The 24740-nt window shown below is 41.3% G+C and overlaps 3 protein-coding genes across 5 annotated transcripts in view; 1 reads left to right on the forward strand and 2 right to left on the reverse strand.

Moving 5' to 3' along the window:
- Window positions 1-57: 57 nt before the first annotated feature.
- dcaf12 (DDB1 and CUL4 associated factor 12) lies at window positions 58-11935 on the reverse strand. Its single transcript, XM_028576670.1, has 9 exons — window positions 11537-11935; window positions 9383-9673; window positions 6602-6865; window positions 5856-5916; window positions 5011-5204; window positions 4138-4203; window positions 3642-3804; window positions 3335-3513; window positions 58-2078 (listed from the first exon to the last, which is right to left on the reverse strand). The coding sequence occupies exons 1-9, from the start codon at window positions 11594-11596 to the stop codon at window positions 1920-1922; spliced, it is 1437 nt and encodes a 478-aa protein (XP_028432471.1). The 5' UTR covers window positions 11597-11935; the 3' UTR covers window positions 58-1919.
- A 2802-nt stretch (window positions 11936-14737) lies between these two features.
- On the reverse strand, window positions 14738-23379 carry ubap1 (ubiquitin associated protein 1). Its single transcript, XM_028575534.1, has 7 exons — window positions 23162-23379; window positions 19918-19964; window positions 19637-19761; window positions 17403-18227; window positions 17122-17280; window positions 16449-16550; window positions 14738-16277 (listed from the first exon to the last, which is right to left on the reverse strand). Exons 2-7 carry the CDS (start codon window positions 19955-19957, stop codon window positions 16137-16139), a joined length of 1392 nt encoding a protein of 463 aa, XP_028431335.1. The 5' UTR covers window positions 19958-19964; window positions 23162-23379; the 3' UTR covers window positions 14738-16136.
- A 1078-nt stretch (window positions 23380-24457) lies between these two features.
- Window positions 24458-24740, forward strand: part of ube2r2 (ubiquitin-conjugating enzyme E2R 2) — a 13123-nt gene continuing 12840 nt past the window's right edge. For all 3 annotated transcript variants that reach the window (XR_003692377.1, XR_003692378.1, XM_028575459.1), the window contains exon 1: window positions 24458-24740. This exon is cut by the window's right edge and continues 320 nt beyond it. The gene's annotated coding sequence lies outside the window, so the exon portion shown is untranslated.

The raw sequence follows: 24740 nt of genomic DNA on the forward strand, positions 1-24740 counted from the left end.
TTTAATTAAATAGGAACTCTTAAAATTGGATAAATGATGTCAAACATAAAAAAGAAATGTTACATCAATATACATTTTATTTTTATTATGTCCTCTTTTTTTAAAAGATTTAATAGCTTGTTTTCCCCCCAGATGTTTATATCTTACAATATCCTCAGATTCAGTCATTTGTAAAAACATTCATGAGGCATGTATAAAAAAACAGGGCATCACCAAATAGACCGATCAATCCACACACTTCCTCAGACATATACATAAAAATGTATGCAATTGTCCCTATGTATTTTACACATACATATACACATTTATATATAAAATACACTTTACAAGTGTTGGTTAATTGCTCAATTTGTGGTCGTAATTGGGGCTTCTCTTTTCAATAGGTCATTATCATGAAAACTGGAGAAAAGTTCCATGTAGAAAAGGAAAACTATGATCGCCTGTGGCAGTCTTTCACAGAAAGACCCAAGGAAGGCAAAAACATAACTCAAGCCTACCCTGACTCTACCAAACAGGAATAGAGTAGAATCACTCAATCCTTGGTACAAAAAGAAAAAAAAAAAAAAAAGGAAAAAAAAAAAATAACGTTTTACAACGGTCACAACAAATGTATGTGCCTGCAGCATCTAACTTTAGGGTTGAGTCCAAAAATTCTCTTGAGTTCTCCATGCATCCTTCTTGCTGGATGGCTGAGAAGATTAAAGTGAACTACTACAGATCTTCTCCCAAGTTCCTGTGGAGGAGAATCACGGGGGGGGGGTGGATGTAACCCAGTCATTAAAAAGCTCCTCAATCTATCAATCATCATATTTGATGATATTCAACTTGCTATCAAGACTTAAAATTCTCTAGTAACACCAGAACATTTACAGATCAGAATTTTAACACCACTAATAGACAAATCTGCTGAAAGCATTCTGGTCACAGGAACATAAGCGATGCCAAAGAAACAATACATCCTTTAAAAGAAGCAGATATAAACACCCCTGACCAACCGAATAAATGTGACAGAGAAAAAGTGAAAATAAATACAAATAAAGCAAATTAGAATATCAGCAGGGGTTTGCCTGTCAAATCACACACAGTCACAAATAAAATATGCATTTGTTGGGATTAATTCAGAGCAGAACACTGCATTCAGCAATCTAAATGTTCCTCCTTTACATCATCTCAGTGAGAAAAAATATGAACACAAAGTCCCATTTTGATTGGCTTCTTAATTTTTTACTTCTGCCTGGAAAAGAGAGAAGTTCTTTGTGATTCTTGTCGGACAGGGCGCACTGTTCCAACCAGTTAATATTCTTTATCAAACGTCAAACTGCACTCGGGTTCAGTCCTTCAAAATGAATTGTCTCTTCAGTCCTTCCTCTCTCCCTCTCTTTTATTGCCATCCATTTCAGTGAGAGACTGAAAAGGAACTTTGGGGAGAAAAATTCCACAGATATTTCACAAAGACACACAGAGGAAGCAGCGGTAAACACTATTCTTACATACAAAAACAAGCCTGCAAAAGACCAGAGCCTAATTCCTGCGGGTTGGATGTTTTAAATGATGAGAACACGTATTACTTTATTCTTAATGTTTTTTTCAAAAGTCTTCCGAGTTCCTCAGTGGCAGACTTTGCAGCTCTTGAAAATTACTAGTTAATTGTTTGTACATTTTCATATAAAAAAAATAACAACAACTGAGTAGCTGAGGTGGAAGGAGTAAAGGAATAATTGGAGGAGAAAGGTATAGTGTAAAAGTGGACACAAACACACAATATTCAAAGCTGTGATACTGTGGGGGGGCAAGATCATGCTCCTGAGTCCATGTGTGAGTAAAACAGAGTAACTTGTAGAAGAAGAGGGATGGAGGGACTGGTTAGGAATAAATCTGGACGAGGATGTAGTGACAGAGTGAGGGAGAAGACGAAGAGGCTAGCTCCACAGTCCTGCGTAGTTGCCGTGCAGGCCAGAACAGAGTGGCCCACCCGCTACAAACAGCTTGGTGCCAGAGTCGTCGTAGCAGTGGGTGTACACCGCGTTGGGGAAGGAATGAATGTCTGAGAAGTAACTTCTCCACGTCTCATCGTGATTCTGAGAGTTAGGAGAGCAGGAGAGGGAGGTTATGGGTGAGAAGAGAAGAAAGGAAAAGTTCTGAAAATGCAACAATGACGACCATGCTATCAACATTTGTGTCAGGCCAACTCCAGTTTAGCACTTCAGCTCTCAAAAAAGGAGTAGTTTATTGAAGACAAACAACTGTTTCCCTGTCGCCCTCAAAGAGGCAAGAGTGACGCCACTATTTAAAAAAAAAAAAAAAAAAAACTCGACTCGTCCGAGTTAAATATCTACAGACCCGTCTCCCTTCTTCCATTTCTATCCAAAACTCTTGAGCGTCCCATTTATAATCAACTCTCTACTTATCTCCACCAGAACAAAATTCTTGATCCTCACCAGTCTGGCTTCAAGGCTGGCCACTCAACAGAAACTGCCCTCCATGCTGTCACGGAGCAGCTTCACATCGCTAGAGCAACCTCTCTCTCTTCCGTCGTCATCCTTCTGGACCTTTCTGCTGCCTTTGACACAGTGAACCACCAGATCCTCATTTCGACACTCAAGGATCTGGGTGTGTCAGGCTCTGCGCTCTCTTTGTTCCTATCTTACCTGGCAGACCAAACCTACCGGGTAACTAGGAGAGGATCTAGCTCAGAACCTTGCCCACTCAAAACTGGGGCTCCTCAGGGATCAGTCCTGGGTCCCCTCCACTTTTCTCTGTACACCAACTCTCTCGGGGGAGTCATTCACTCGCACAGCTTTTCTTATCACAGCTACACAGACAAAACCCAACTAATTCTCGCCTTTCCGGAGTCTGAAACGCAAGTAGAAGCACGTACCTCGGCCTGTCCGACTGACATTTCTTCTTGGATGTCCATACACCATCTGAAACTCAACCTTGACAAGACTGAGGTCCTTTTCCTTCCAGGGAAAGGCTCTCTTACCCAGGACCTGACTATAACAATTGACATCTCTGTGGTAGTCCCCACCCAGACTGTTAGAAACCTGGACACTTGACGACCAACTCTCCTTCACTGCCAACATTGCTGCAACTACCCGATTGCGTAGATACATGCTGCATGACATCAAAAGGATACGTTCCCTTCTAATGCAGATTAGAAGGGGACGTTTTTGAGAGTTTTGCTTATTTAAAGCTAATGTACTTGCACTTACTACTTGTTGTCTGGAGTTTGCACCCTCAAGGTTGAAAGCACTTAATTTGAAGTCGCTTTGGATAAAAGCATCAGCTAAATGACATGTAATGTAATGTAACAAATAGGCAAACAATTGTTTACCAGCCAGCCTTTCCCTGTAGAGAGTTTGAGGATGCCATCTCCTGGGCACTTCCGGTACCCTCCGGCTGGATTCAAAGGGTTCTCCAAGAATCTCTGGGCCCGGATGTCATAGAAGAGAAGGGAACCTTGGCCGGTGCCCACTGTAACAATATGCTCGTAGAAACTCACTGAACGGATCCCTGCACATAAAAAGATGTCTTGAATGCAAAGCTACTCAAAAGTAAACAGCAGTATTTAACATTGAAAAATATTCACAAGCTTTCCGCTTGTGCCACTAGCTTGAATTAGAAGTTTACAGATCACTTACCGCTTCCCCGCTCTCTGGAATTGACGGACTTGATGCTGTGTGTAGGCTGCCGTGGATCCAGAAAGGAAACATGGGCCTGAGAACCCACCGCGTACACTGACCAGTCCTGTCCATATGCCAAACACACATTCTCTTTGCAGTGAGGCAGCTTGGTGGAGAGTATCTAGAGGGAAACGCCACAGAATGTTAAATGGGAACCAAGTGAGGATGATGTCAAGAACAATCCTTTCTTCTTCGTATAGTTTGAACACATAAGTATGCACAGCTCTCCAGCACTACTCCACTGTGAAGCTCCATTAAATAAGAAAACTGTAAGAAATTATAAGAAGATTAAAGGAATATTTACTGTTTTGGTGGGCAACTGATCTCATATTAAACCAAACTGGCATTTTAAAAAAAGAAATGTTAATAGAAAGTTGAATGTATCCCCCTTGTATAAAGAAGGCAGAGAAAATGCATCACATGCTAATTAGTCAAACTACGTATTGTCACTTACCTTGCACAAGTTGTGCTCAGCTTTCCAGAGGTGGAAATAGCCATCCAAAGACACAGCGCCCAGCTCCTTGAAAGGGTAAAACAAAATGGGAAGACTGACGTAAATAACAGAAGCTCAAGCGTGTGGAGGCCGAACCCAGCAACAACAGGTACTGCTAACCAGCTCTTTGCAAGCATTTAGCAAATTATCCTCAACCTGTTTTAAGTATCAAATATGTTTCCCCTGTAGGCTTGACCACTGTGGTCAGCTTGATTGCTGGATAAAATGGATTTCTCTGATGACCCATTTTCATAGCATAAAGAAGTGTTCCAAAACATAACTCACAACTGTGTATACTAACTGCTGTCCATCTGTATGCTCAGTATATTTCAAACACTCCTTTCTTCATGGCACAAAATATGGGTAAACACACAGCTTCCATTTGTTGCTAGCTCAGTGAGGTGTTTCAAGTGATGAATGCATTTGCTTAATTTGGTGTGTGTAACAAAAGTTCACTGCACAAGCGATGAATGGAAGAAGTTTGTTTAGCCAGATTTTGATTAAGTCGAGGTAGGCAACTTAACATTACAACTTAAAACAAAACTCAACTCATTATTGAATAAACAATTAGGGTGGTAACCTACAACAGCAAATCCCCTATATGACCAAGCAATAAAATGGGCTACCCCAATCCGACAACAGTCAATCAATCATTAATGCACATTGAGCTTTATGTCATTTTATAATGGTATATATGTAAGTTCCTGGGCTAAAACATCTCTTTCTGAGATCCTGTGTTTTTCTAAAAACTGGCACTGGCTGACATTGTAAGAATGCTTTCACTGACAGCACAATCATGTGCTTTCCCAAAATTTGCATCAGGATAAACCTTACTTTATGATTGTTGTTGAAGGCCAGTGCACGGACTTTACAGTTGTATGGGTTGGTGTACTCCTTTGGGATGTCCTTGAGGGCACGGTGGGAGATGTGGGCGTATGAAGGTACTGCCTCCTCATTCTGACTGCGTTCAGCCTGGCTCATTACGTCCTCCGTCACCTCCCACAGGCCCATGGAGCCATCTCGGGACCCTAGGAATTTCAACACATAAGACATATCTGGATTACTGCCTAGCAGGGATGCTAATTTAGAGGGTTTTTTCCCGACACATAGCCGACCCTCGTTAACTGACAATCTCGGCTCGAACATACATTCATACTATTTTCCGTGTTCCGTGGAATGCTGCGGACTTTTACCGGTTGTGCAGCCACCGTGTTCCGTTCATTGTCGTGGACACATGCAGCCACTTTCCTGGAACAGCTCGCGCGACTGACAAGTCCACAGCAGTCTACACTGCATCCACCTGCGAGGTTGTCAGCTGTTTACCTTGCATACTTTGTGTGTAGGACGGCCGATTTAACCCGCCAGTCATCATTGATATAGTGGCATGTGTCACGTATCTCTGTTGTAAGCATTGTCCAGCAGAGAGCCACGAGCAGAAAAAAAAAACTTAAAAAAGGTCCCATGGCATTAAAATATCACTTTATGAGGTTTTTTAACATTAATATGAGTTCCCCTAGCCTGCCTACAGTCCCCCAGTGGCTTGAAATGGCGATAGGTGTAAACAAAGCCCTGGGTATCCTGCTCTGCCTTTGAGAAAATGAAAGCTCAGATGTAATGTAATGCTCACTGCCCACACAGCAGTATTCATTCATACAACTTAGCTCATATAGACAACTCACCAGAAACCGCCATATTGTCACTAATCCATGCTATGGAGAAGATCCAGTCATTGTGACCTTCCTGAAAAACAAATGGCAACTATGTAAAAGCAAAACAACTAGTCTTACACAACCATATGTGCTTTGGGTTGAATTGTTGAACAACTATTGCTAAACAGTGGCTGGGAAATATTAACAAAATATGTATATCATAATAAAACTGCAGTATTTTGGGCCTCTCTTGTTGAAGGTATACCAATCAGGGAATTAATCACTCATGTTCTGTACATGTACATCTTGTCGTGAATAGTGTTGAACAAGTAGAACAAGTGGAACATTTGACGTTCTGTGGTACTGTGGCATCAGGAAATCACAAAGATTATTAGGATTCATCCTCTGGGGATCGTAAAATTCTTGGCAATCATTCCAATAGTTGTGGTGATATTTTTATTTATATCTCTAGAGCCCCTCTGCTGGTTAGGCTTAAAACCACATGGAGTGGTAACCAACATGCTAACAAACATCAGACAATATAAGCAGTTCACAAGGCAACAATATTGATGAAGTAGCCAAAACTGCCACATCTAACACAGCAAACCATCCATGGATAAGCCATGCTTACAAGACTCAAGCATTGTGGCTGGTACGCAGACAGTTCAATTTAGTTTACAAGAATAACAATATGAATTGCAGCAAGCTGAGAGTGGACCAGCAAACATAAGCCACGATCAGATGTCAGTAAACCCAAACAGATCCAAACCACTTACATCTCCCACACAAACAGGGTCCAGTGTGGGCAGCTGGTAGATGGCCAGGCTGTTGGGGTTGTCTCCTCCGGTGGCTAGCAGTGTTCTGGAGGGGTTGAGTTCAATAGCGTGGATCCCACAACCCTGCTGGTCCAGCCGGGCACGAGAGCCTGCTATGGGGTGGTAATGCCGCCCCGCCACCCCAGAGCCTCCACCATGACACTCCCTGTCCTTCAGCATGGGAATGCGAGTTATCTGCCCCGTCAGGACATCAGCTACAAAAAGCTGCAGGTAAAGAAAGGGAAAGACATCTGGTTAGAATATCAGATTCAGGAGTTAAAACAAGGAAAAAAACCTGAGCCAGAACTATTCAGATGTGTAGGCGCCTTGTGATCTGATTGAAACACCTAGGCCGACAATATTCATCAAATAGAATAATTTAAAAAACAATAAATTATAATTTGCTTCTATCATGAAGGTATCATAATAAAGTTGTTTTGCCTTTATCCCCCAACCACATTGCCTTACATTTGGTTCACTCACTGACTAGGGTTTCTCAAAATGTTAAATAGTGGAGAAGGCACACCACCTTTCCCGAAATGAAGAGCGCCTCTGCTAACGTCAAAAATGAGAAGAGGCACTATACACTGCAAAGGGAAACCCTGCTGACTTTTGTGACGTATCAGTGAAACAGAAAGTAATTTGAAAGATTGACAGCTAATACAAGACTGTTTTTTGTTTTTTTTTGGTGATTTACTTATTTGATGATTTAAAAACAAACCACATATAACACTGCACAGCAGTAATTATTAGGGGTGTGCCAAAAAAAACATTGATTCACATTCGTATCGCGATTCAAAGAATTCCAAAAATCAATTCATATTTTCAGTTTTTTTTCTTATTTATTTTTTAAATGCAGTGTATACTATTGTCCTGAAATGAGTTTAGCTCACCATTCCCATAGACGGCGCTGCGTCGAATTCACACTGACCAACACTTGTTATAATCAAAAGAAGAACGAGTGCAGCAGAAGTAGTTTAGTCGGCGCAAACAACAGCAAACCTCCCAGAAAGAATTATTCAACCTGCTCGATCCACATTTTGGCTTTTATAACCTCGAGGGGAAGACGGAACTTGATAGGAATCGTGCTATATGCAGGCTTCGCAAAGCAAAAGTTATGTATTTTGGAAACACCACAAACTTCAGAACTCACATGGTACGCCATCACCCAGAGTTTAACATTAAAGACGTGGACGAACAACAACCTAAAGTACCTAACATGCCAGTCAACCAACGCACTCTTTCAATGCTCTAAACTCCCACCGAACTCTGAAAGCTGGTCAGAGCTTGGCACAGTTTTTAGTTGCAAAAGTTTTTATTTATATATGAAGACATATAAAGTGATATCAAACTACATTTAATTTGTTGCGTTTCTTTTCTTTTGAAGGGATACTTCACAGATTTAGCATTAAGCTTTGTATCAGTATCGGTAGTATTTTCAAATGACTGTGCTTCCCTCCATCATGTCCCCCTGAGACGATAGAGCTCTGTATTGTGTGTCTTGAAAAAAGCCTCTGCGTCATCGGAGGCATTTTTGGCCCGAGGCTTTGGACTACAGCCAGCTAGTTCTGCATGTTTTCAACCCGCTCGTAGGGGGTGGAACATCACTCCCAGAATTTCAAAATAGTGTCAGCCATGTTGAAGCTAAGCTAACAGGCTATTGCTCTGTGTAGAAAGCGGAGTAATTAATTCATACTTTAGTAGGCTAACCACGATGGCGGAAGGTAGTTTTGAAGATGATATGGCCGAAGGGGATTTCCATGAATCCGATGCTCGGGGCTACCTGTACGAGCCGCAATACAGCGAGGAACAGTTGCGGATGGAGGAGGAACAAGAGGCGGACGGAGCAGCTGCTGCAGTAGAATGTAAAATGTTTGTCTGGCAAAGACTTTTTCAGCAGAAACCTTGCAATTATGTACATTCAAATTACCACACACGTGTACCACCGGGATACATTGGTAGAGATCGGAGAGTATGCAGGAAACTTTATTACAGACGGAATACTCGACACACTACGCAAGCTTCCCCAGCTAGCGGACTGCTAGCTGGGGAAGGGGACATCGAAAGCGGCGTGCGAGAAAGCGGAAGCGTGGAACGAGGATCTGTCATAAATTATTGAAATGACAATAAAACCCACTTGACTTGACTGCACTCTGTAACCAGTAGGCATGGCTTGGGAGTGGCCTCGTAGGGAAGCGAAGCAAGTGCATTCTGGGAGTTGTCGTCTTTCATCCACATGAGCCATAAACACATGTTCTGCCTTTTCTCAGTATAGAAGGCACCAATTTCTAAATTGTTTTCACATTTCTACTACATAAATGACCCAATTTAAATACATATTCATCTTTCCAGCAGTGAAATTTTAAATTGTATGTCTACTACAATCACATGGGAAAAATAACTACATTAAACATACTTTGAATTTTTTTTTATTATTATTATTATTTATTTATTTTAATCGAGAATCGTTTAATTGAAAATCAATTTTGAATCAAATCTTGAGCCTAAAAATCGATATTGAATATTGACATTTTCTGAATCGTGCACCCCTAGTAATTACCTAGGCCCTCATTAAAAATACCTGAGGATAAAAACTCAATCAAGTCCTCCAGTAAAACACATATCACAACGAAAGATTAATAAACATGATAGTAATCTAGTAGTAGATTACCACCAAGTGTTGGAAATATATGGGGAATGCCTAAATGATGAATGCAGGCGAGTAAAAAAATGACATCTCACCGTGTTGCACTTGGTCCCGCACACCACCTGCCTGTGGTTGAGCCACTGTGAAGCAAACACCTTGTTGAGTCGCCCCAGGGAGAACTCCCTCTCCTTGAGGATGCCGGGGAGCCTGCCAGCTGCAAAACCCTGAAGGCTCCGCTGGAGCCGCAACTCGTGCTGCTGTTGAGGTCTGAACTCCCGCCCCCGGAGAGCACATACCACCGAGCGCCGACTGCACCACCACTGCTGGGCGTGACGTGATGAACAAGAAACACGGCTCCGCTTGTGTGGCGCTTGACACCAGCCCAGCTGAGGAAAGAGATTCAATTTTCAGATTTTTTTGTGTGGGAAAGGCATGGCTTTTATCAAGTTTTACATGTTTCAGAGACTATCGATAATAAAGCAATATCACACACGAGGGAGTGCTGTTGTACTGAATATCAACTGGACTGGGACACAAACAATTTTCTGCGCACTAGCTTGCTACTTTGTGTAAGCTATGTCAATACGTTACGGCAGGCCAGTTCCATTGTACCATGTACATTTATCTGTAGGTTTCCATTCATTTTGCAACTAGTGAAACAAGAGTCTGTTGACAGCCGCTTCAGTGGCATGTGTGATTCAAACTGTTGATCAGATAGTCATTATTTTGTTTAATGCTTTCCAGACTGTATTCACCTTGCTCTTCTTAACGGACTGAACGTCAATATTTACATTATTTAAATATTTGCATAATAATTTACAATATTTTGGGGCCGTTTCTGGTTAAACAATCTTACTCTTCAACAAAAAAGGTCCATCTCTGTAGGGATCCTTTCCATAATATTGTCAGACACCTATGATAACAATCTGAGCCTGTCAGTGGCCAAAACCTCACTTTTAGTTGACTGAAATTGAGCGTGCACATTTGCCCTATAGCATTACATTGCAGCCTCATTCTGAGTCAGGAAAAACCCTGATTATGAGGTCAAATTGGGTATAAAATGGCATCACTTCATCATTTTAGCATATTACACATTTCTGTGAAATGTCATAATAAAGTGTAGGAATTCTTAAATTCAACTATCACCGGTGCGGAGGCATAATACAATTACTAATGATACAGTTTATTATTAATTGTCTAACTCTGGCGTAATTATTCATACCCTTTATAAGTTGTTTACAATCCTGGGCCAGAGGAAAATAATACAATATTCCCTGGATCTCAAAGGAATTTGAGGTGCTATTGTTTTGTTTTTTCTTGTGGCCTTTGATAGTTGTGTCTAAGATCAGTGGTCAATAGACTGCAAAAAATATAAAAATAATAGCTAATAAGGTCTGTTATGGATGTGGTTTAATTCTACTGTGGAATTATGTTGGCCCCACATGCCCTGGCCTATACCAATGCCTTGACATTGTTGACATACAATGCAGTAAAGGCAGGTCCTACATTATCTATTGCAAAGCTAGTAGTACTGCCAACAAATTTCTGGTTAAAGTCAAAGCATAATTTGTGGTGTCAAAAACTGGGTTCAGGACTGATTCTATAGGGAAGATGCGGTCCATTCCATGATCTTGGAGAGGCCAATCTACGGTTGGTCTGTATGTAAGTTAGCTAAGCTAGCTACCTAACAGTTAGCTAGCTAACGTTTCCGCTTACGTTAGCTAAATAGCTACAACTAGCAAGCTATGACTTATAATTAAAAACTGTAAGACAAATTCAGTTTTCAGTGATGATTAACGATATTCCGGGTGCTGACTACAGAGTGACAAGTGATGACCCCAACCAAACAAGGGACTGACACTTATTATCTACCTACGAAAAGGTCATTTCATCGTGATTACAATTAAATAATAGCCATAATAAGATGAGGTAGCTAGCTCTTTGGCTAACGTAAAAATAGCTGCCGTTGGATAACGCCATGCTAACATTAGTGGGTACTGACGTTCAAATAGAAACACACTGTATTATTGTTTAAACAAGACAGCATTGTGATCGTTTGGTGCATGATATGTCCAAATAGTCGAATCTATTGTAGTATTAGTTCAAATGTCATCAATAGTCTGCCTCTGACTTGGCTTAGCTAGCTATATCCGCTAAATCCAGTGCTAACGTTAGTTAGCATGCTAACATAACTGACTAGCCTAAACGAGCTAGCTAGCTAATATGGATGCGCACCGGTTTCCGCCTACCTGTTGTTGGTCTTTGGGCTCTCCTGCCTTCCTTTTCCTGCTAACTGTTTTTCTCGCCATAATCTGATACACACAGTTCCCTCACCCACATGGAGGGTAAAAGTGACGCTGGACACTGGATCATATAATGGCGATATGCTATTTTGTTCCTTGGCCCTCGCTGGCAGCGTCCGACGACGAGCAAGGGCGATCACATACGGGAGAGAGGTTGGTAACAAGCTGGTTATTGCCGCTGACTCACTATCATTACCTTGTCCCCTAGGCTCCCAACTAATACTACACTCTGGCCTTCGTTAACTAGCTAGCTGCCAGAGAGTAGCTACACACACTCCGTTTCCCTGACCACTCGCGTCAGCAACGGCGAAAGCATTGAGCAGCGCGCAGCCGCACACAAATTAAACATCAACAAAAACAAGGTCGTACGTGAACGCGAGCGTCATGCGTGCTCGTTCACGCCAACAGCGTGAGATCACTGATCAGATGATCAGTTTTTCTCTCCTGTTAAAGGACATATTATTTTGTTTCCGTGGGTTCAGTTGAATATATATATATATATATATATATATATATATATATATATATATATATATATATATATATATATATATAAAATATATTTAAAATGTAGCTTTATTATATGAAATAATCAAATTTATGATAGATCCTCTGGTATGTTTATAATTGTTACTGTGAACATTAAGGACTCCTAGTAGCTACCTGGACAATCTCAGGTTAAAAGGAAATCATACATCTTAAAGGTCCCATGACATAGTGCTCTTTGGATGCTTTTTTATAGACCTTAGTGGTCCCCTAATACTGTATCTGAAGTCTCTTTCAGCCTTGGTGCAGAATTACAGCCACTAGAGCCAGACCCATAATGAGCTTTCCTTAGTATGTGCCATTTCTGTGTCTGTAGCTATTGAGGAGGAGAGGGGGGCAAGGTGGAGGGTGGGGATGTGGCCTCTCATGGGTGGGCCAAATTCTCTGGGTGGGCAAAGCAGAGAAAGGGGAGGTAACCTTGCTCCTTATGAGCTTTCATTTTCTCAAAGGCAGAGCAGGATACCCAGGGCTCGGTTTACACCTATCGCCATTTCTAGCCACTGGGGGACCATAGGCAGGCTGGGGGAACTCATATTAATGTTAAAAAAACCTCATAAAGTGACATTTTCATGCCATGGGACCTTTAAGATATTATACATTCTCAGGAGAGATGGCATGCATGAGCAAAAAGACATGGTTGACACAGTAATCACATAGATGACCGGGCAATATAAGACCTGAACGCCGATCTGTTAACAGACTTTATACATTACTTTGTAATCTTCTGTTTATTAACCCTGGTGAGCTCAGGCAGACCAAATATTCTATTCTGATAGCACTTTTTTTTCCTGCTGACTAGGCCACACAGTTAGATGTTTCCAGTTGCCACTGACAATACCTGGGTGGACATTCATCTCTATTGTTGCTGTAAACTGATCAGAAAGAATTAAAATGCATTTGCAGCAGAAGAGAGAAAACAAGTTGTACTTCCTCACCAGCTTTGTTTCAACACAACTTATTTGTTGGGACCATACTTGAGAAAATAGCCAAGATCACATTAAGCCCAGAAATCAACAACAGCAATCAATTGTCTCACCACTGAAAAGATGTGCACATTTAATCAAGAGGATTTTTCAAATAATTCAAAAGGAAATTGAACATTTTGCAAATCACATTTCAGGAGCTTGGGAAAGAACATTCAACTCAGCCACCTATTAAGATAGTTAAAAGTTCATCAGATTAATTTGCACCCCATATTGAAATATGCTGTAACTTAGAGGTGGATCTGAACCTAGTTGCATTTCATCTCCACACAACTAGGAGATCATAATAGAAATGGGAGGCATTGTTGGAGGAGGTCCAGAACCTGCAATACTGCATTCATTCCAATTTTAGTGGCTGTCAGAGGAGAGGCATACATAAATGGACATGGAAATAAACTTGCTTTGTGTATGATTAAGAAACCACACTTGATTTATGTAAGACAACAATGATTTTTTTTGTCTGTAAAGTAAGTGAACCTTTCTTCTTTATCAGTCAAACAAAAAGGAAGGCAATTAAAAACAGAACTGGGTGAAAACACTTGTTTGTTGGTCATGTCAACCACATATCACACAAAACTCTGGACCAGGCCCTGTCCTACCCAAAAAATAGCTAAAATGGATTGAAGGACAGATCCATGATGATGTGTGTCACTTGAACAAACACTGTTTGTTGTTTTTGGGCAAAAGGAGGTTTATTTACTGCAAGCATGTGCTCATTCCTCTGGTTTGAGTGGTACTGTATACTATTCTGCAGACACTTGGTAGTGAATATATCCTATTAAACAAGTAAAATAAACCACACTATAAATAGATTTGCCAAGCAGGGGTTGTTCTTAAATAGATTGGTGGTTAGAGTAATGTATTTTTGCAATTCTAAAACATAGGACAAAGTACTGGACCTGCCCAAAGCAAAGTGCCAGTTCTCCAAAAACACATTTTGCTAAATTTAAGCCCTTAATCTGTTGCCATGCCTTTCACAATCCTCATCAGTACCACAGAGCTCAATATTATGGAAACTTCTGCTATCTTTGCCTTTGGTAACTGAGCAGACATGCTTTAAAAAAAAAAACATATTTAGTATGGAAGTCAGACACATACTATAAAAATAAAAGATCCTGGCCTTCTTTTAAACAATTACACCAATTAAAGGTGCAGTAGGTAAGACTTATGAAACTAACTTTCTGTCATATTTGCTGAAACTGACCCTATGTTCCAGTAGAACTACAAGAAGCAGGTCATTTAAAAAAAAATCTGGCTCCTCTTGCACCACCTACAGCCTGTAGTGCGATTTGCAAAAATCCACCGCTCCCTGTTCAGATGCACCAATCAGGGCCAGGGGGGGGGTGTCTGACTGCGTGTCAATCACTGCTCATGCACACGCATTCATTCTCTCTTGTGGGGGGAGGAGCTTAGGAGACTGTTTTGGGCTTTAGCAGAAAGGGGGAGGAGGGACTGAGAAGTTCATGATGTTCACATTTTTTGGCTAAGTCCTGGATCTTTGCCATCCTACCTACAGCACCTTTAACATTTGGGAAAATGCTTTCGACATGTGGTGACCGAACCTTTTTGTGGATTTTCCATTTAAGACTGTGTACTGTAGATGGCATCAAACCTAAAATCAAGATGAAACCTTTTTTTTAATATTACATATGAGAAAAGACATTGGACGAAGTCAACAAACCAAAGTCATGTTTGTTTAGATTTTGTGGCATGAAATCCAATTACAGAGAATAAATGATTGAGATCATTGAAATGAATGAAACTTTTTCTAGTTACATCCAAATTTATAGCAAGGCTTGAAGACCATGCCTTATCCCCGACAATTACTTGAGGCTCAACGAGCCAGTCAACAGACATACAATATGAAATGTCTCTATTGCACTGTAATGTGGCTGCAAAAACAACCCTGACTTATATATTTTTTAACCACTCACTCATTTCCAGTCTGCAAACAGATGTCCGTGACAGTTAAGTGTCACTTTTGTGAGTTAACGACCATTATATCAAACTCTTAATTTTTTTTTTTTTAAATGAAAGTATCAGTGTACTATTTTAAATAAGTTGACAATAATGAAACATGTGTGTGCATCTAATGACATCAGTGCCAGTGGATTATGGGAGATTTCTTATTATTTCCTACAGAGGAACTTTCCCCATTTATCCCCACTCCTCTAACAAGCCATTCCAGTGCAGGTCAAAGAGCGTACTGAGGCAGTAATATCTCTTATTTTCTGAGTTATAGTGACTAAGGATCTATTATGCAGTTCCTAAAAAAGAAATCAAATAAAATGAATCTTTAAAATGACATGGAAAAAGTGCCCAAATGAACAGAACAACAGACATGAATGAATGAAAGAATAAAATAGAACAGAACTACTGTAGGTGCAGGGAACCAGAGCAGAGAGGGCACTTCTTGAAGTCAGTTGTCTGTCTGGCGACTAAGCCTCTTTTTTTTCTTTTTCATTTTTTAATTTTAATGTTAGTTGTTTCAGTTTGAAGAGAGCCTCCTCAAGCCCCGCCACCATTTAATAGGTCTGCACAGAGCAGTGGAAGATGGCAGCTTAGTCATTTGGGAGTATCAAGAGTTCAAACTGGTCTTTCTGCGATGTACTCAAAGCCTGTCGTCAGCTCTCCATTAAGTCCTGCAGCTTCCAAAACACCACAGCCCAATTCTTCCAGTGTCTCCTTTCCAGCTCAGTCATTCTTCCCATTCTTGAATACCCTTGCAGTACAAAATCCTGGTACCTAACCCCAGGATTTCTTAGAAAAGAAAACACCACCATTAAGCATTGTTACACTGTGACCCCCTCAACTCTAGGCACAGTCTTTAAAAAAATGTGCTGAGACACAATATGTTTTAGCACAGAGAGAAATACAACTGTTGCCCAGCTGTCCCTTCCACAGCCAAGGCAAGAACAGGACATGGTGTGATAGGGTAGGCAGAAGGAAAGGGGCTGTGTCGGGTAGTAGCAGGAGGCAAGCCCTGGGCTGGGCTTTGGTTGACTGGTTAGCTTGGCTCAGCTAGCTGTAGCCCGAGTCATCAGGTCCTCTAGAGCCTTGTCCTGATCATTGTTGTGGACTAGCAGCACTTCTTTGATGGCATCCCGCTGAAATCCCATTTCGCCAAATCTTGACATTAGCTCAAGGAACTGCAAGGCCTGGGAAGGATGAAAAAAAATACTATAGATTATAAAATCTATGAAAGTAATCTATAGACTTTAGCCTGATTATCAAAATAGGGTGATGTAGAGGTATTGCTCATATTTCAAAGACTAAACACAATGCATGTTCCTAAGGGGTACAGTTAGCTAATAGCAAAATGTACAAACCTTTTCTTCTGAGCATTGGTACATCTCTAAACATTCCTCCACCGCACTTGCATCGAAGCCCCGCTCACACAGACGCCCATGGACAAACAGGTAGTCCAGTACCTTAGACAGACAATATGTACATATTATGTGTCTGCTTTGAACATCACATTGTTAATGAGGCTTAAAAGTTAGGCATTACATAGAAGACAAAGAAAAGACCAAGATTTCTTTGATTTGACATATTGTGGATTGAATTAAATGAATGTTACTGTTCTATAAGATTCATTTATTGTTCTCTTTATGCTGCATGTTGCTGGAATTTGTGATGCCCAACGCTAGTTCATCATTTAAAACCAGCTGGTACTAATTAAATCTGATACACCAACTCCACGGAAACCGTTATATAGATGTTATACCACATCTACTGCTATAGCTACCATAATCATATAACAATGGATGGACAGGTCATATTGTTCAGAATTAGCTGTACAGATCACAGAAACGTATCCATGCCATAACTACTGAGACAACAGAAAGTGTGATGAAACTTGAATTTTAATTTAAGACTGCATTGATGCTTCACTGAAAACAATTACACACAAGCACACAAACAATGAACTGCTAAGCATGTCGAACAGTGAATATGCTAGTAATCCAGATTGCTGCGCATTGGGGCGAGAGGGAGTCACACCTGCTCCACGTTCTGCCCTTGTCTCTGCATGGCCCGTAGGACACCCTCATAAGAGTAGCCCATGCCCACAAGGGTTTCCACACACTGACGCTCGCTGGGGGTCATGCTGAGCAGGGCTCCGCCACATGGCAGACCAGCAGTTCCTGACCCTGGGTTGGCCTGGAGTAAAAACACGAATGAATGTCGATTAAGTTCCTGAGCTTCCTTATTTTCCATCACTATATCCCAAACAAACAATGCACACTATTAGTCGGGTATGCAGTAAGTAATCTCATGCTCACCGGTTTTGGTGCGCCACCCTTGGTGTGGCTAGTTGGCTCAGGGGCAACAATAACTTGGGTCTTGCGAATGGTCAGTGGGCTGCCATTGGGTAGGTTCTGTCGAGAAGCCGGGATGGGTGCAGGGATTGGGCTGTACCTTACTGGCACTGGGTCACCAGAATCACACAGCTTGGGAAAAGTGAGAGAGCGGATGTTACAGGGTCGATCATCTGTGTCAAACCCCGTTCTCCCAGGTTGTCCAACTCTGTCCATGTCCAGCAAGGCAACCAACCCATTGGGTTTATGGGTAAAGCCAGGTTTGGCTGTGAGGCTGGTGTTGGTGCTGGGAGGAGACGGGCTGTTTCCACGTGACACTGGCCCTATCTGGGAAACCTCTGGTAGGGATACAGAGGGAGGAGGTTGAGGTTGGGGCTGGCTCTGGAGGATGTTCCTGAGCTCCTCCCTATCGTCCAAAGTTTTGAGCTCCAGCTTGTCAAAGGGGTCCTCTTCCCGCTCAAAGTCGGCTAGGTTGAGGCTGTGCAGCTGGGGAGTGCTAGGCTGGATTTTCCTGGGGCCAAGGCTTGGGGCAGGCAGTGGAGTGAGGATGGCGTTATGGCTCAGCCCTGCCAGCACGGGGTTCAACGCTGGTGGTAGAAGGTCCTGGTCCTCTGCAGCACACCGGCGTTTCTTCCCTCCATCGCCATCAATGTCCTGGGCCTGTGCCAAGCACTCTCTGCTCTCTGCCTCCTGCTTGGCTGCGGCTTCTTCTGCTCTGGCTTCTGCTGCTCTGGCCTCAGCCAGTTCAACCCCCCAACGAACACTACGCTTCTCCAGAGAAAAGTCATACTGTTGAGACCGCAGCAAGAGGGCGTGAGGAAGAAGATGGGCAGAGAGCGCACAGAGTGACAGAAGAAACACAGGAATAATTATGAGTATAAGAGCCACATGACAGTTCATATCAAAAATTGTGCAACATAGTTTGAATAAAAGCATTTAGGCTGCGGCGGGCGGGGAGACGGAAAAGAATTTAGAGGCCTGCAGTGAAAAGTTGAGACCGACTCAACTATTAGAGAAACACAATCTCAGGTCGCGCTGCGGTGGCCAATCATGTAACCAGCGATCAGACTTGTCAGTCGGTTTTGAGGCGGTGTGAGGCCGGTTACACACTGCATGCGTCGCGCGAGCGTGTCAGCCGCATGGCGTGTCCGTTTATATTTCAGCTCCCATGTTAACAGGTTAGAGCTTACACACTGCCGGCGTGAGACGCACGTGCATGCTAGAAATAGAACCGACGCCTATTTTTCACGCGAGCGTGTTGGAAGCGTTTCCAGGCAAAATAGAATAGGAAAATATGTGTCTATGTCATTTAGACACGAATGCACATTAATAAATTACATCTTGATGTTTCAAAGTCTAGGTTTTGACATCAATGTAGATATAAATGTAATACAAAATTTCAGAGAAAATATTTTCAAATATTGCACCTGTCATACCGAACGAAATATTCTGTAACATATTTTGCAGTCAATACTGCCGACGTTGTCTTGCTTTAATCAAATCAATAGGCTATATATAAGGGTAGGATAGGCTATGATAACAACGTAGTGTGTGTTCTGAGTGACGGTCCAACATCAGATATAGAGATATACACAAAGTTGTTATAAACAGACATCCCACTTACCCATTTTTCAGAGTTTGAATCTGTCGGCACTATGTCCCGAGATCAGCCCTCCCTGTATCTAGCAGCAGGAGCAGCGCCGCGTCAGACACGCTTCTGGTGTGTAGGACACAGAAAAATCCACGCAACTGAGACGCAACAGAAACGCCACGCTCGCGCGACGCGTGCAGTGTGTAACCGGCCTGAGAGACCCGTACAGTAAACATCACTGCCTCGATCGCTGCCACAAGAACGTTTTTAAACACAAGCACTGAACAGCCCGGGAGTTTGTGTAACAGCTGAATGTTTGCCGTCGAGATCTATAAACAATCTGACGGAAAACAGAAACTGAGAAATAGGAAGTCTACTTGTGCTACATTTGGGGGTTAATTAATACAACAGGACGTCACACAAATGGGCCGTTTCAGTGACACTCCCACCACCGCCCAACCCTGGGCAAAATCGCCGGATGGCTTTTTTCTGTCTGAATGGGGCCTTGAGCTCTGGTGTGATGATGCTGCGGCGATGTATTTAAGTGAAGCATACCACAGCTAACAACACCAGTGCAAAATTAACATATTTCTTATGCCTGACTAACCTGTGAGTCCATCAGCAAGGAGCCACAGTCTGGTAGACAGAAACCAACAGGCAGCCCCACTTTGGCTGGGCAGCGGAATTTGTCATTGATCTTGAAGGGAACTTCATCAAGGTAGCTGATGGGTCCTGTGTAAAAAAACAAAACAAAGCAAGCATATAATAGAAGTACAGACACTAGAACTACAGACGCCAGCAGACCTTGAACCTAGACTTCACTTACAACTCAAGACATCAGTGTAGCCAAACAGGAAAACAAGAAAGTATAAAAAAATATGTCCTCACCATTGTTGTATACATCTGATCCAGACTTCCTCGCAGCCATTTAGAGACTGAAAACAGACATGAGTACACCAGATGTAAAGTTAGTGAGTAGTGGGAGTGAAAAGGTTACATGTCAAAGAGAGTTAATACGTACATGGCATATGTCAATGTATTTAAAGAAAAAACACACACACACTGGCAACAGTGTGAAAACAGCCGAAAGTGGATTTCCCCAGCTCTATTCCAAATGGCTTCAGCCGTGACATTTTTTCTGACACAGTACTTCCATATATTTACAAAATGTCTTTTACTAAGCTCAGAGAATGGTCCTACAGAACACTTTTAATCAAAGCATATGAGCTATGACACTTCATCACATGGTAGTGCAAATGTTTTTTTCTATTCAAATTAAAATTCTTCACTTTCCTATTGGCTTTGAACATTCCACTGCTTTGCATCTCAAGTCACATAATCCCGTTATTTGGTCATGCCGTTCAACAATGGCTGACATTATCAACACAGAGAGGCCACTGTTCACATCCACTGAACTTTGTGTGTTCAGTGTGAAAAGTGATAGATTGGATTCACTTACACAACTGAAAAGGGCTTTTTTTTTTGTCAAGAGTACTTAATGCTCAAATAAGCTGAATTTTAAATAAACACTGAATCAAATGGCTCACTGACATAATGATCACTTTGCTAGTACTACCTACACTGCTGAAAATCAGCACACCAACTCTAACCAATCAGCCATATGAGACGAGCCAGTCATCTCCACAAAACTCACACAAGTCTAGTTGACTTGTACATTACCCACACAGTACAAAATAGCATTGAGATGTGAACATCTAGCAAGCCAGAGGGAGACAGATAATTTTCTCAGATGACTGCGGCAGGATGGCCAGGTGGCTCTGTGTCTACTGGACATGTAGGTGGGAAACAGGTAGCATACACATTAGCAATTAGCAACTGATAATGAAATAGTGAATTTATTTTGCAGCCTTACTGCCCTCGTTTTCAAAATTAATTATAATGTTACAATGTTTTCACTCCGTTGTTAGAATGTCAGAGTGAGGGGCTGCAGCAGTAAAGGTTCAGTGCCTTGCTCGAGAGCACTTTGGCAGAGCCCAGGAGGTGAACTGGCACCTCTACAGCTACCAGTCCACCACCATACTTTAGTCTGTATGGGGACTTGAACCAGCAACCCTCCAGTTCCCAACCCAACTCCCTACAAACTGAGCCACTCCAAATTAATACATGCTTTAATGATGCTTTAATTCACTGAGACATTAACATGATTGTATATTCACTTATACTTACAGATGAACAGTTCCACTAATTTGTTTTAAGATTATTTTTGGGGGGCTTTCCCTTTATTATATAGTGACAGTGTATAGACATGAAAGGGGTAGAGAGATGGGGGATGACACGCAGCAAAGGGCCGCAGGCCGGACTCAGCCTACATGGGGTGAATGCTCTTACTGCGGGAGATAGAACCCCAACAATTCCACTAATTACCAGTGACAATGACTATATATTAGTTAAAGGAACACGCCGACTTATTGGGAATTTAGCTTATTCACTGTAACCCCCAGAGTTAGACAAATCGATACATACCCTTCTCATCTCCGTGCGTGCTGTAATGCTGTCTGACGGCTCCAGCGGCATCAGGCCGTAAATAGGAACATGTTGGCGTTATTTTGTCACTTTTGTCACAATTCGGAGCAGTATGCTAGTTGGAACCAGTTACCTGCAGGATGTGTGCTGGGCTAAGCTAATGCTGGGGGCGTCAGACAGCGTTACAGCACGCACGGAGATCAGAAGGGTATGTATTGACTTGTCTAACTCTGGGGGTTACGGTGAATAAGATAAATTCCCAATAAGTCGGCGTGTTCCTTTAAATATTCAGAAAAGAGAAAACAATAATGGGTTTCATGTCTGTTTTTGTTTTGTCTTTTTTTTCTTTTCTTGTGTAGCATAAATGGAATATAATTGCATTTCATTATGTTGCAGAATGAGAATAAATGTTCTTTGAACCCCTTAAATCCTTGAAAGGGTCTACGGTCATTGTATTGCACTGCAATCTGCTGAATATTACCGGCATTGGTTAAAAAAAATAAAAATAAAATAGAACAAAGACCTAAGGCTCTCCAAGAGAGTGGCACATGTGGAAATGTCTCATTTAAAACACATCTACGTAGAAATGCAACGTACAGACAGGTTACCTGTACTGTACTAACCTGGGAGTTGTACAACATCCATTAGCCCCAATTTTGAGTTTAGTCATTATACTCTACTACGCTCTCTGGCTAATCATGAATGCCCATGGAAATGGCCCACACATGATCAAGGAGTATCTCGTGATCAGGAGGTATTTCAGATTTATTTTAAATGCAATCTGATTTTAATCTAGTGGTTACCCTTTATTAAGTAGTTACATTAGTTAGGCATAATTACTAGAATTGTTGGTTCTTTGCAAATTATAGAGTGTGGTCTAGACCTACTCTATCTGTAAAGTGTCTTGAGATAACTCTTGTTATGAATTGATACTATAAATAAAATGTAATTGAATAACACCCCTCCACCACAAGTTGCTGTTCTGCGTAGCTATTTTAACAACTTAGATAGTACTCACGGTTAGTACAGAGTACAGTTGATTCAAGTTAATATACCGTACATGTTTCAGATATTAGTGACAACCAAAACTGCACATAACAACTCGACAAGTTTGTTATGTTCGCTAGTTTAGGGGGAGCTGAACTGCTACGAAAGAATCGCAGTAACGTTAACTGCAATTCATCACATTTCCAGGAAAGTTTACATTTAAAATTAGACATGTCAAGGCTCCCAGCTGTCACATATTGCTTTCAGACAAACTGGAGTGCGATAGCTTATACTATAACGTCATTTAGCCAAGTTATGATTAGTTTTAATTAGCAACAAGCTAATATCCGTGCTCATTCCTAGCTCAACGCGCTAACAGCGAACATACACTGACAGTTTAGCTAGCTAAGAAGTCAGCGTACGGTGTGACATTAGTTGGAAATGGTGGAATATTAAGGTCGAATTAAATATTTCACTGACAATCACCACTAGCCGCTGGCTAATGTTTTTTGGGGAAAATCTACCGTTTAATACGCTTAGCGTTAGCTTCGCCAGTGGCCTGGTTGTAATGTTATGTGTCTGGATACGATAGACCGCTGTCCCTGCTGCCACCGCCCCTGAAACAAAACTGAGATGACGTATAAACAAAGACTACTCTCACCTGTATCTGCTCCGTCTTGTTTTTTCAAAATCCAAACGACGTATTGTCGAGGTGGCACTCAAATTTAAACTATTCTGCGAATGTGTTTTATTTACACTGAAATATCTCTACTGCTTCAGCGTGGGACGCCATCTTGATTTGTCAAGCTCCCTTCCACTGGTTCCTGTATGACGCCACTCACCTACATGACGTCAGAACGTTACAACGCTACATCCAGCTGTGAGTCAGCGGTGTCATCATACTGGCAAGTGCTGTTTTTAAAAGAAAAGTTAGGAAAAGCAGTGCTTCATAATTCAAATTTAAGAGATTGCTTTTATAATAGCGTTATTGGTAACACAGTGTAAATACCAAAGTGCATTTGCTTCTTGAACTTCCTGAATGTGATTTATGAAAAATAAGAAGCACATACAAAACCTTAGTGAAGGCAAAGACTAACAGTAGGCTACTATACGCAAAAATATAAAATACAAATATAATTAAAAGTGTGCTCATTTAAACTAATCTAAATACAATTTTAATGAAAATAAGTGCACATTTAATTTGTTTCATCCACTCAAAGCCTCAGTTTAAAAGAGTTTATTAATTTGTTTGTTATCTTTATTGTAGTAAAGATGATGATGATGATGATGATGATGATGGGAATATTGGTAATAATGATTAAGTGAAATCCATCAAAGAGTTAATTGCAGCAGTTATCACATCAATTTGTATGCTGCCCTTTAATGTAATTCTCTTCAGTACTGTGTTTTCTTGGGGAATGTGATATACTGTCCTGCTACTACTTTACAAAGAGAATAATGTAAATTTAAACATCATGCACCACTTACGTAGTTAAGTATTTATCAGAAATGAAACTGTCAAACTATCAAAAATACTGTACCTTTATTTATTTCAAAATGATAGCAGTGAAGGACACCAAAGGCTTTATAACAATGATATGCAATATGCCATCTCTAAAGAAATCATAGACCCAGTCCTGAAGTCAAGCAGCAGATATGTTTATTGTTTGTTTTACGAAAAAAGAAAGACTAACGTAAGTGAGAAGAAAGGTAAAAAGGAAAAGTAACTTTATGGCTGTTGCCATTTTTCTGATCAATAAAGTGATGCTAATGGAAATGTAAAGAAAGTGAGTTACTACACGTAATTTTAGATGGTTATTGTTGTAACTTTTAAAAGATCTAAAATTGCAATATGTACATTTGTAAATGTATTTTGTAAATTGTTATTTTTTTATCTTTAAAAAAAAAATGGCTTAGCATCGAGTGCGCGCACGTCACGTTAAGACCCAAACGTGCTTTACGTTCTGTAGACACGCGCAATGATAGCCGGAAGCACCGATCTGAGGAAAATAAAAATCGATGAAATCCACTGTATTTCGCGAGTATAAACCTCTCACTTACTGTCCTTTTCGCGACCGTAGGCTCGAATTGATCTGCCCTTTTCACCGTCACTGTGCCTGTGGCGAAGGTAGAGAGCAGGAAAGCTGCTCCATTTGAACGAAGTTGCTCGGTAGGGGTTTAGCTGACGTGTGGAGAAGTTGAGACTGCCAGAGAGCAGATAAACAAACATAAACAAGCAG

Source organism: Perca flavescens, chromosome 4 (assembly GCF_004354835.1).
Source record: "Perca flavescens isolate YP-PL-M2 chromosome 4, PFLA_1.0, whole genome shotgun sequence".
In the NCBI taxonomy this organism is placed as follows: domain Eukaryota; kingdom Metazoa; phylum Chordata; class Actinopteri; order Perciformes; family Percidae; genus Perca; species Perca flavescens.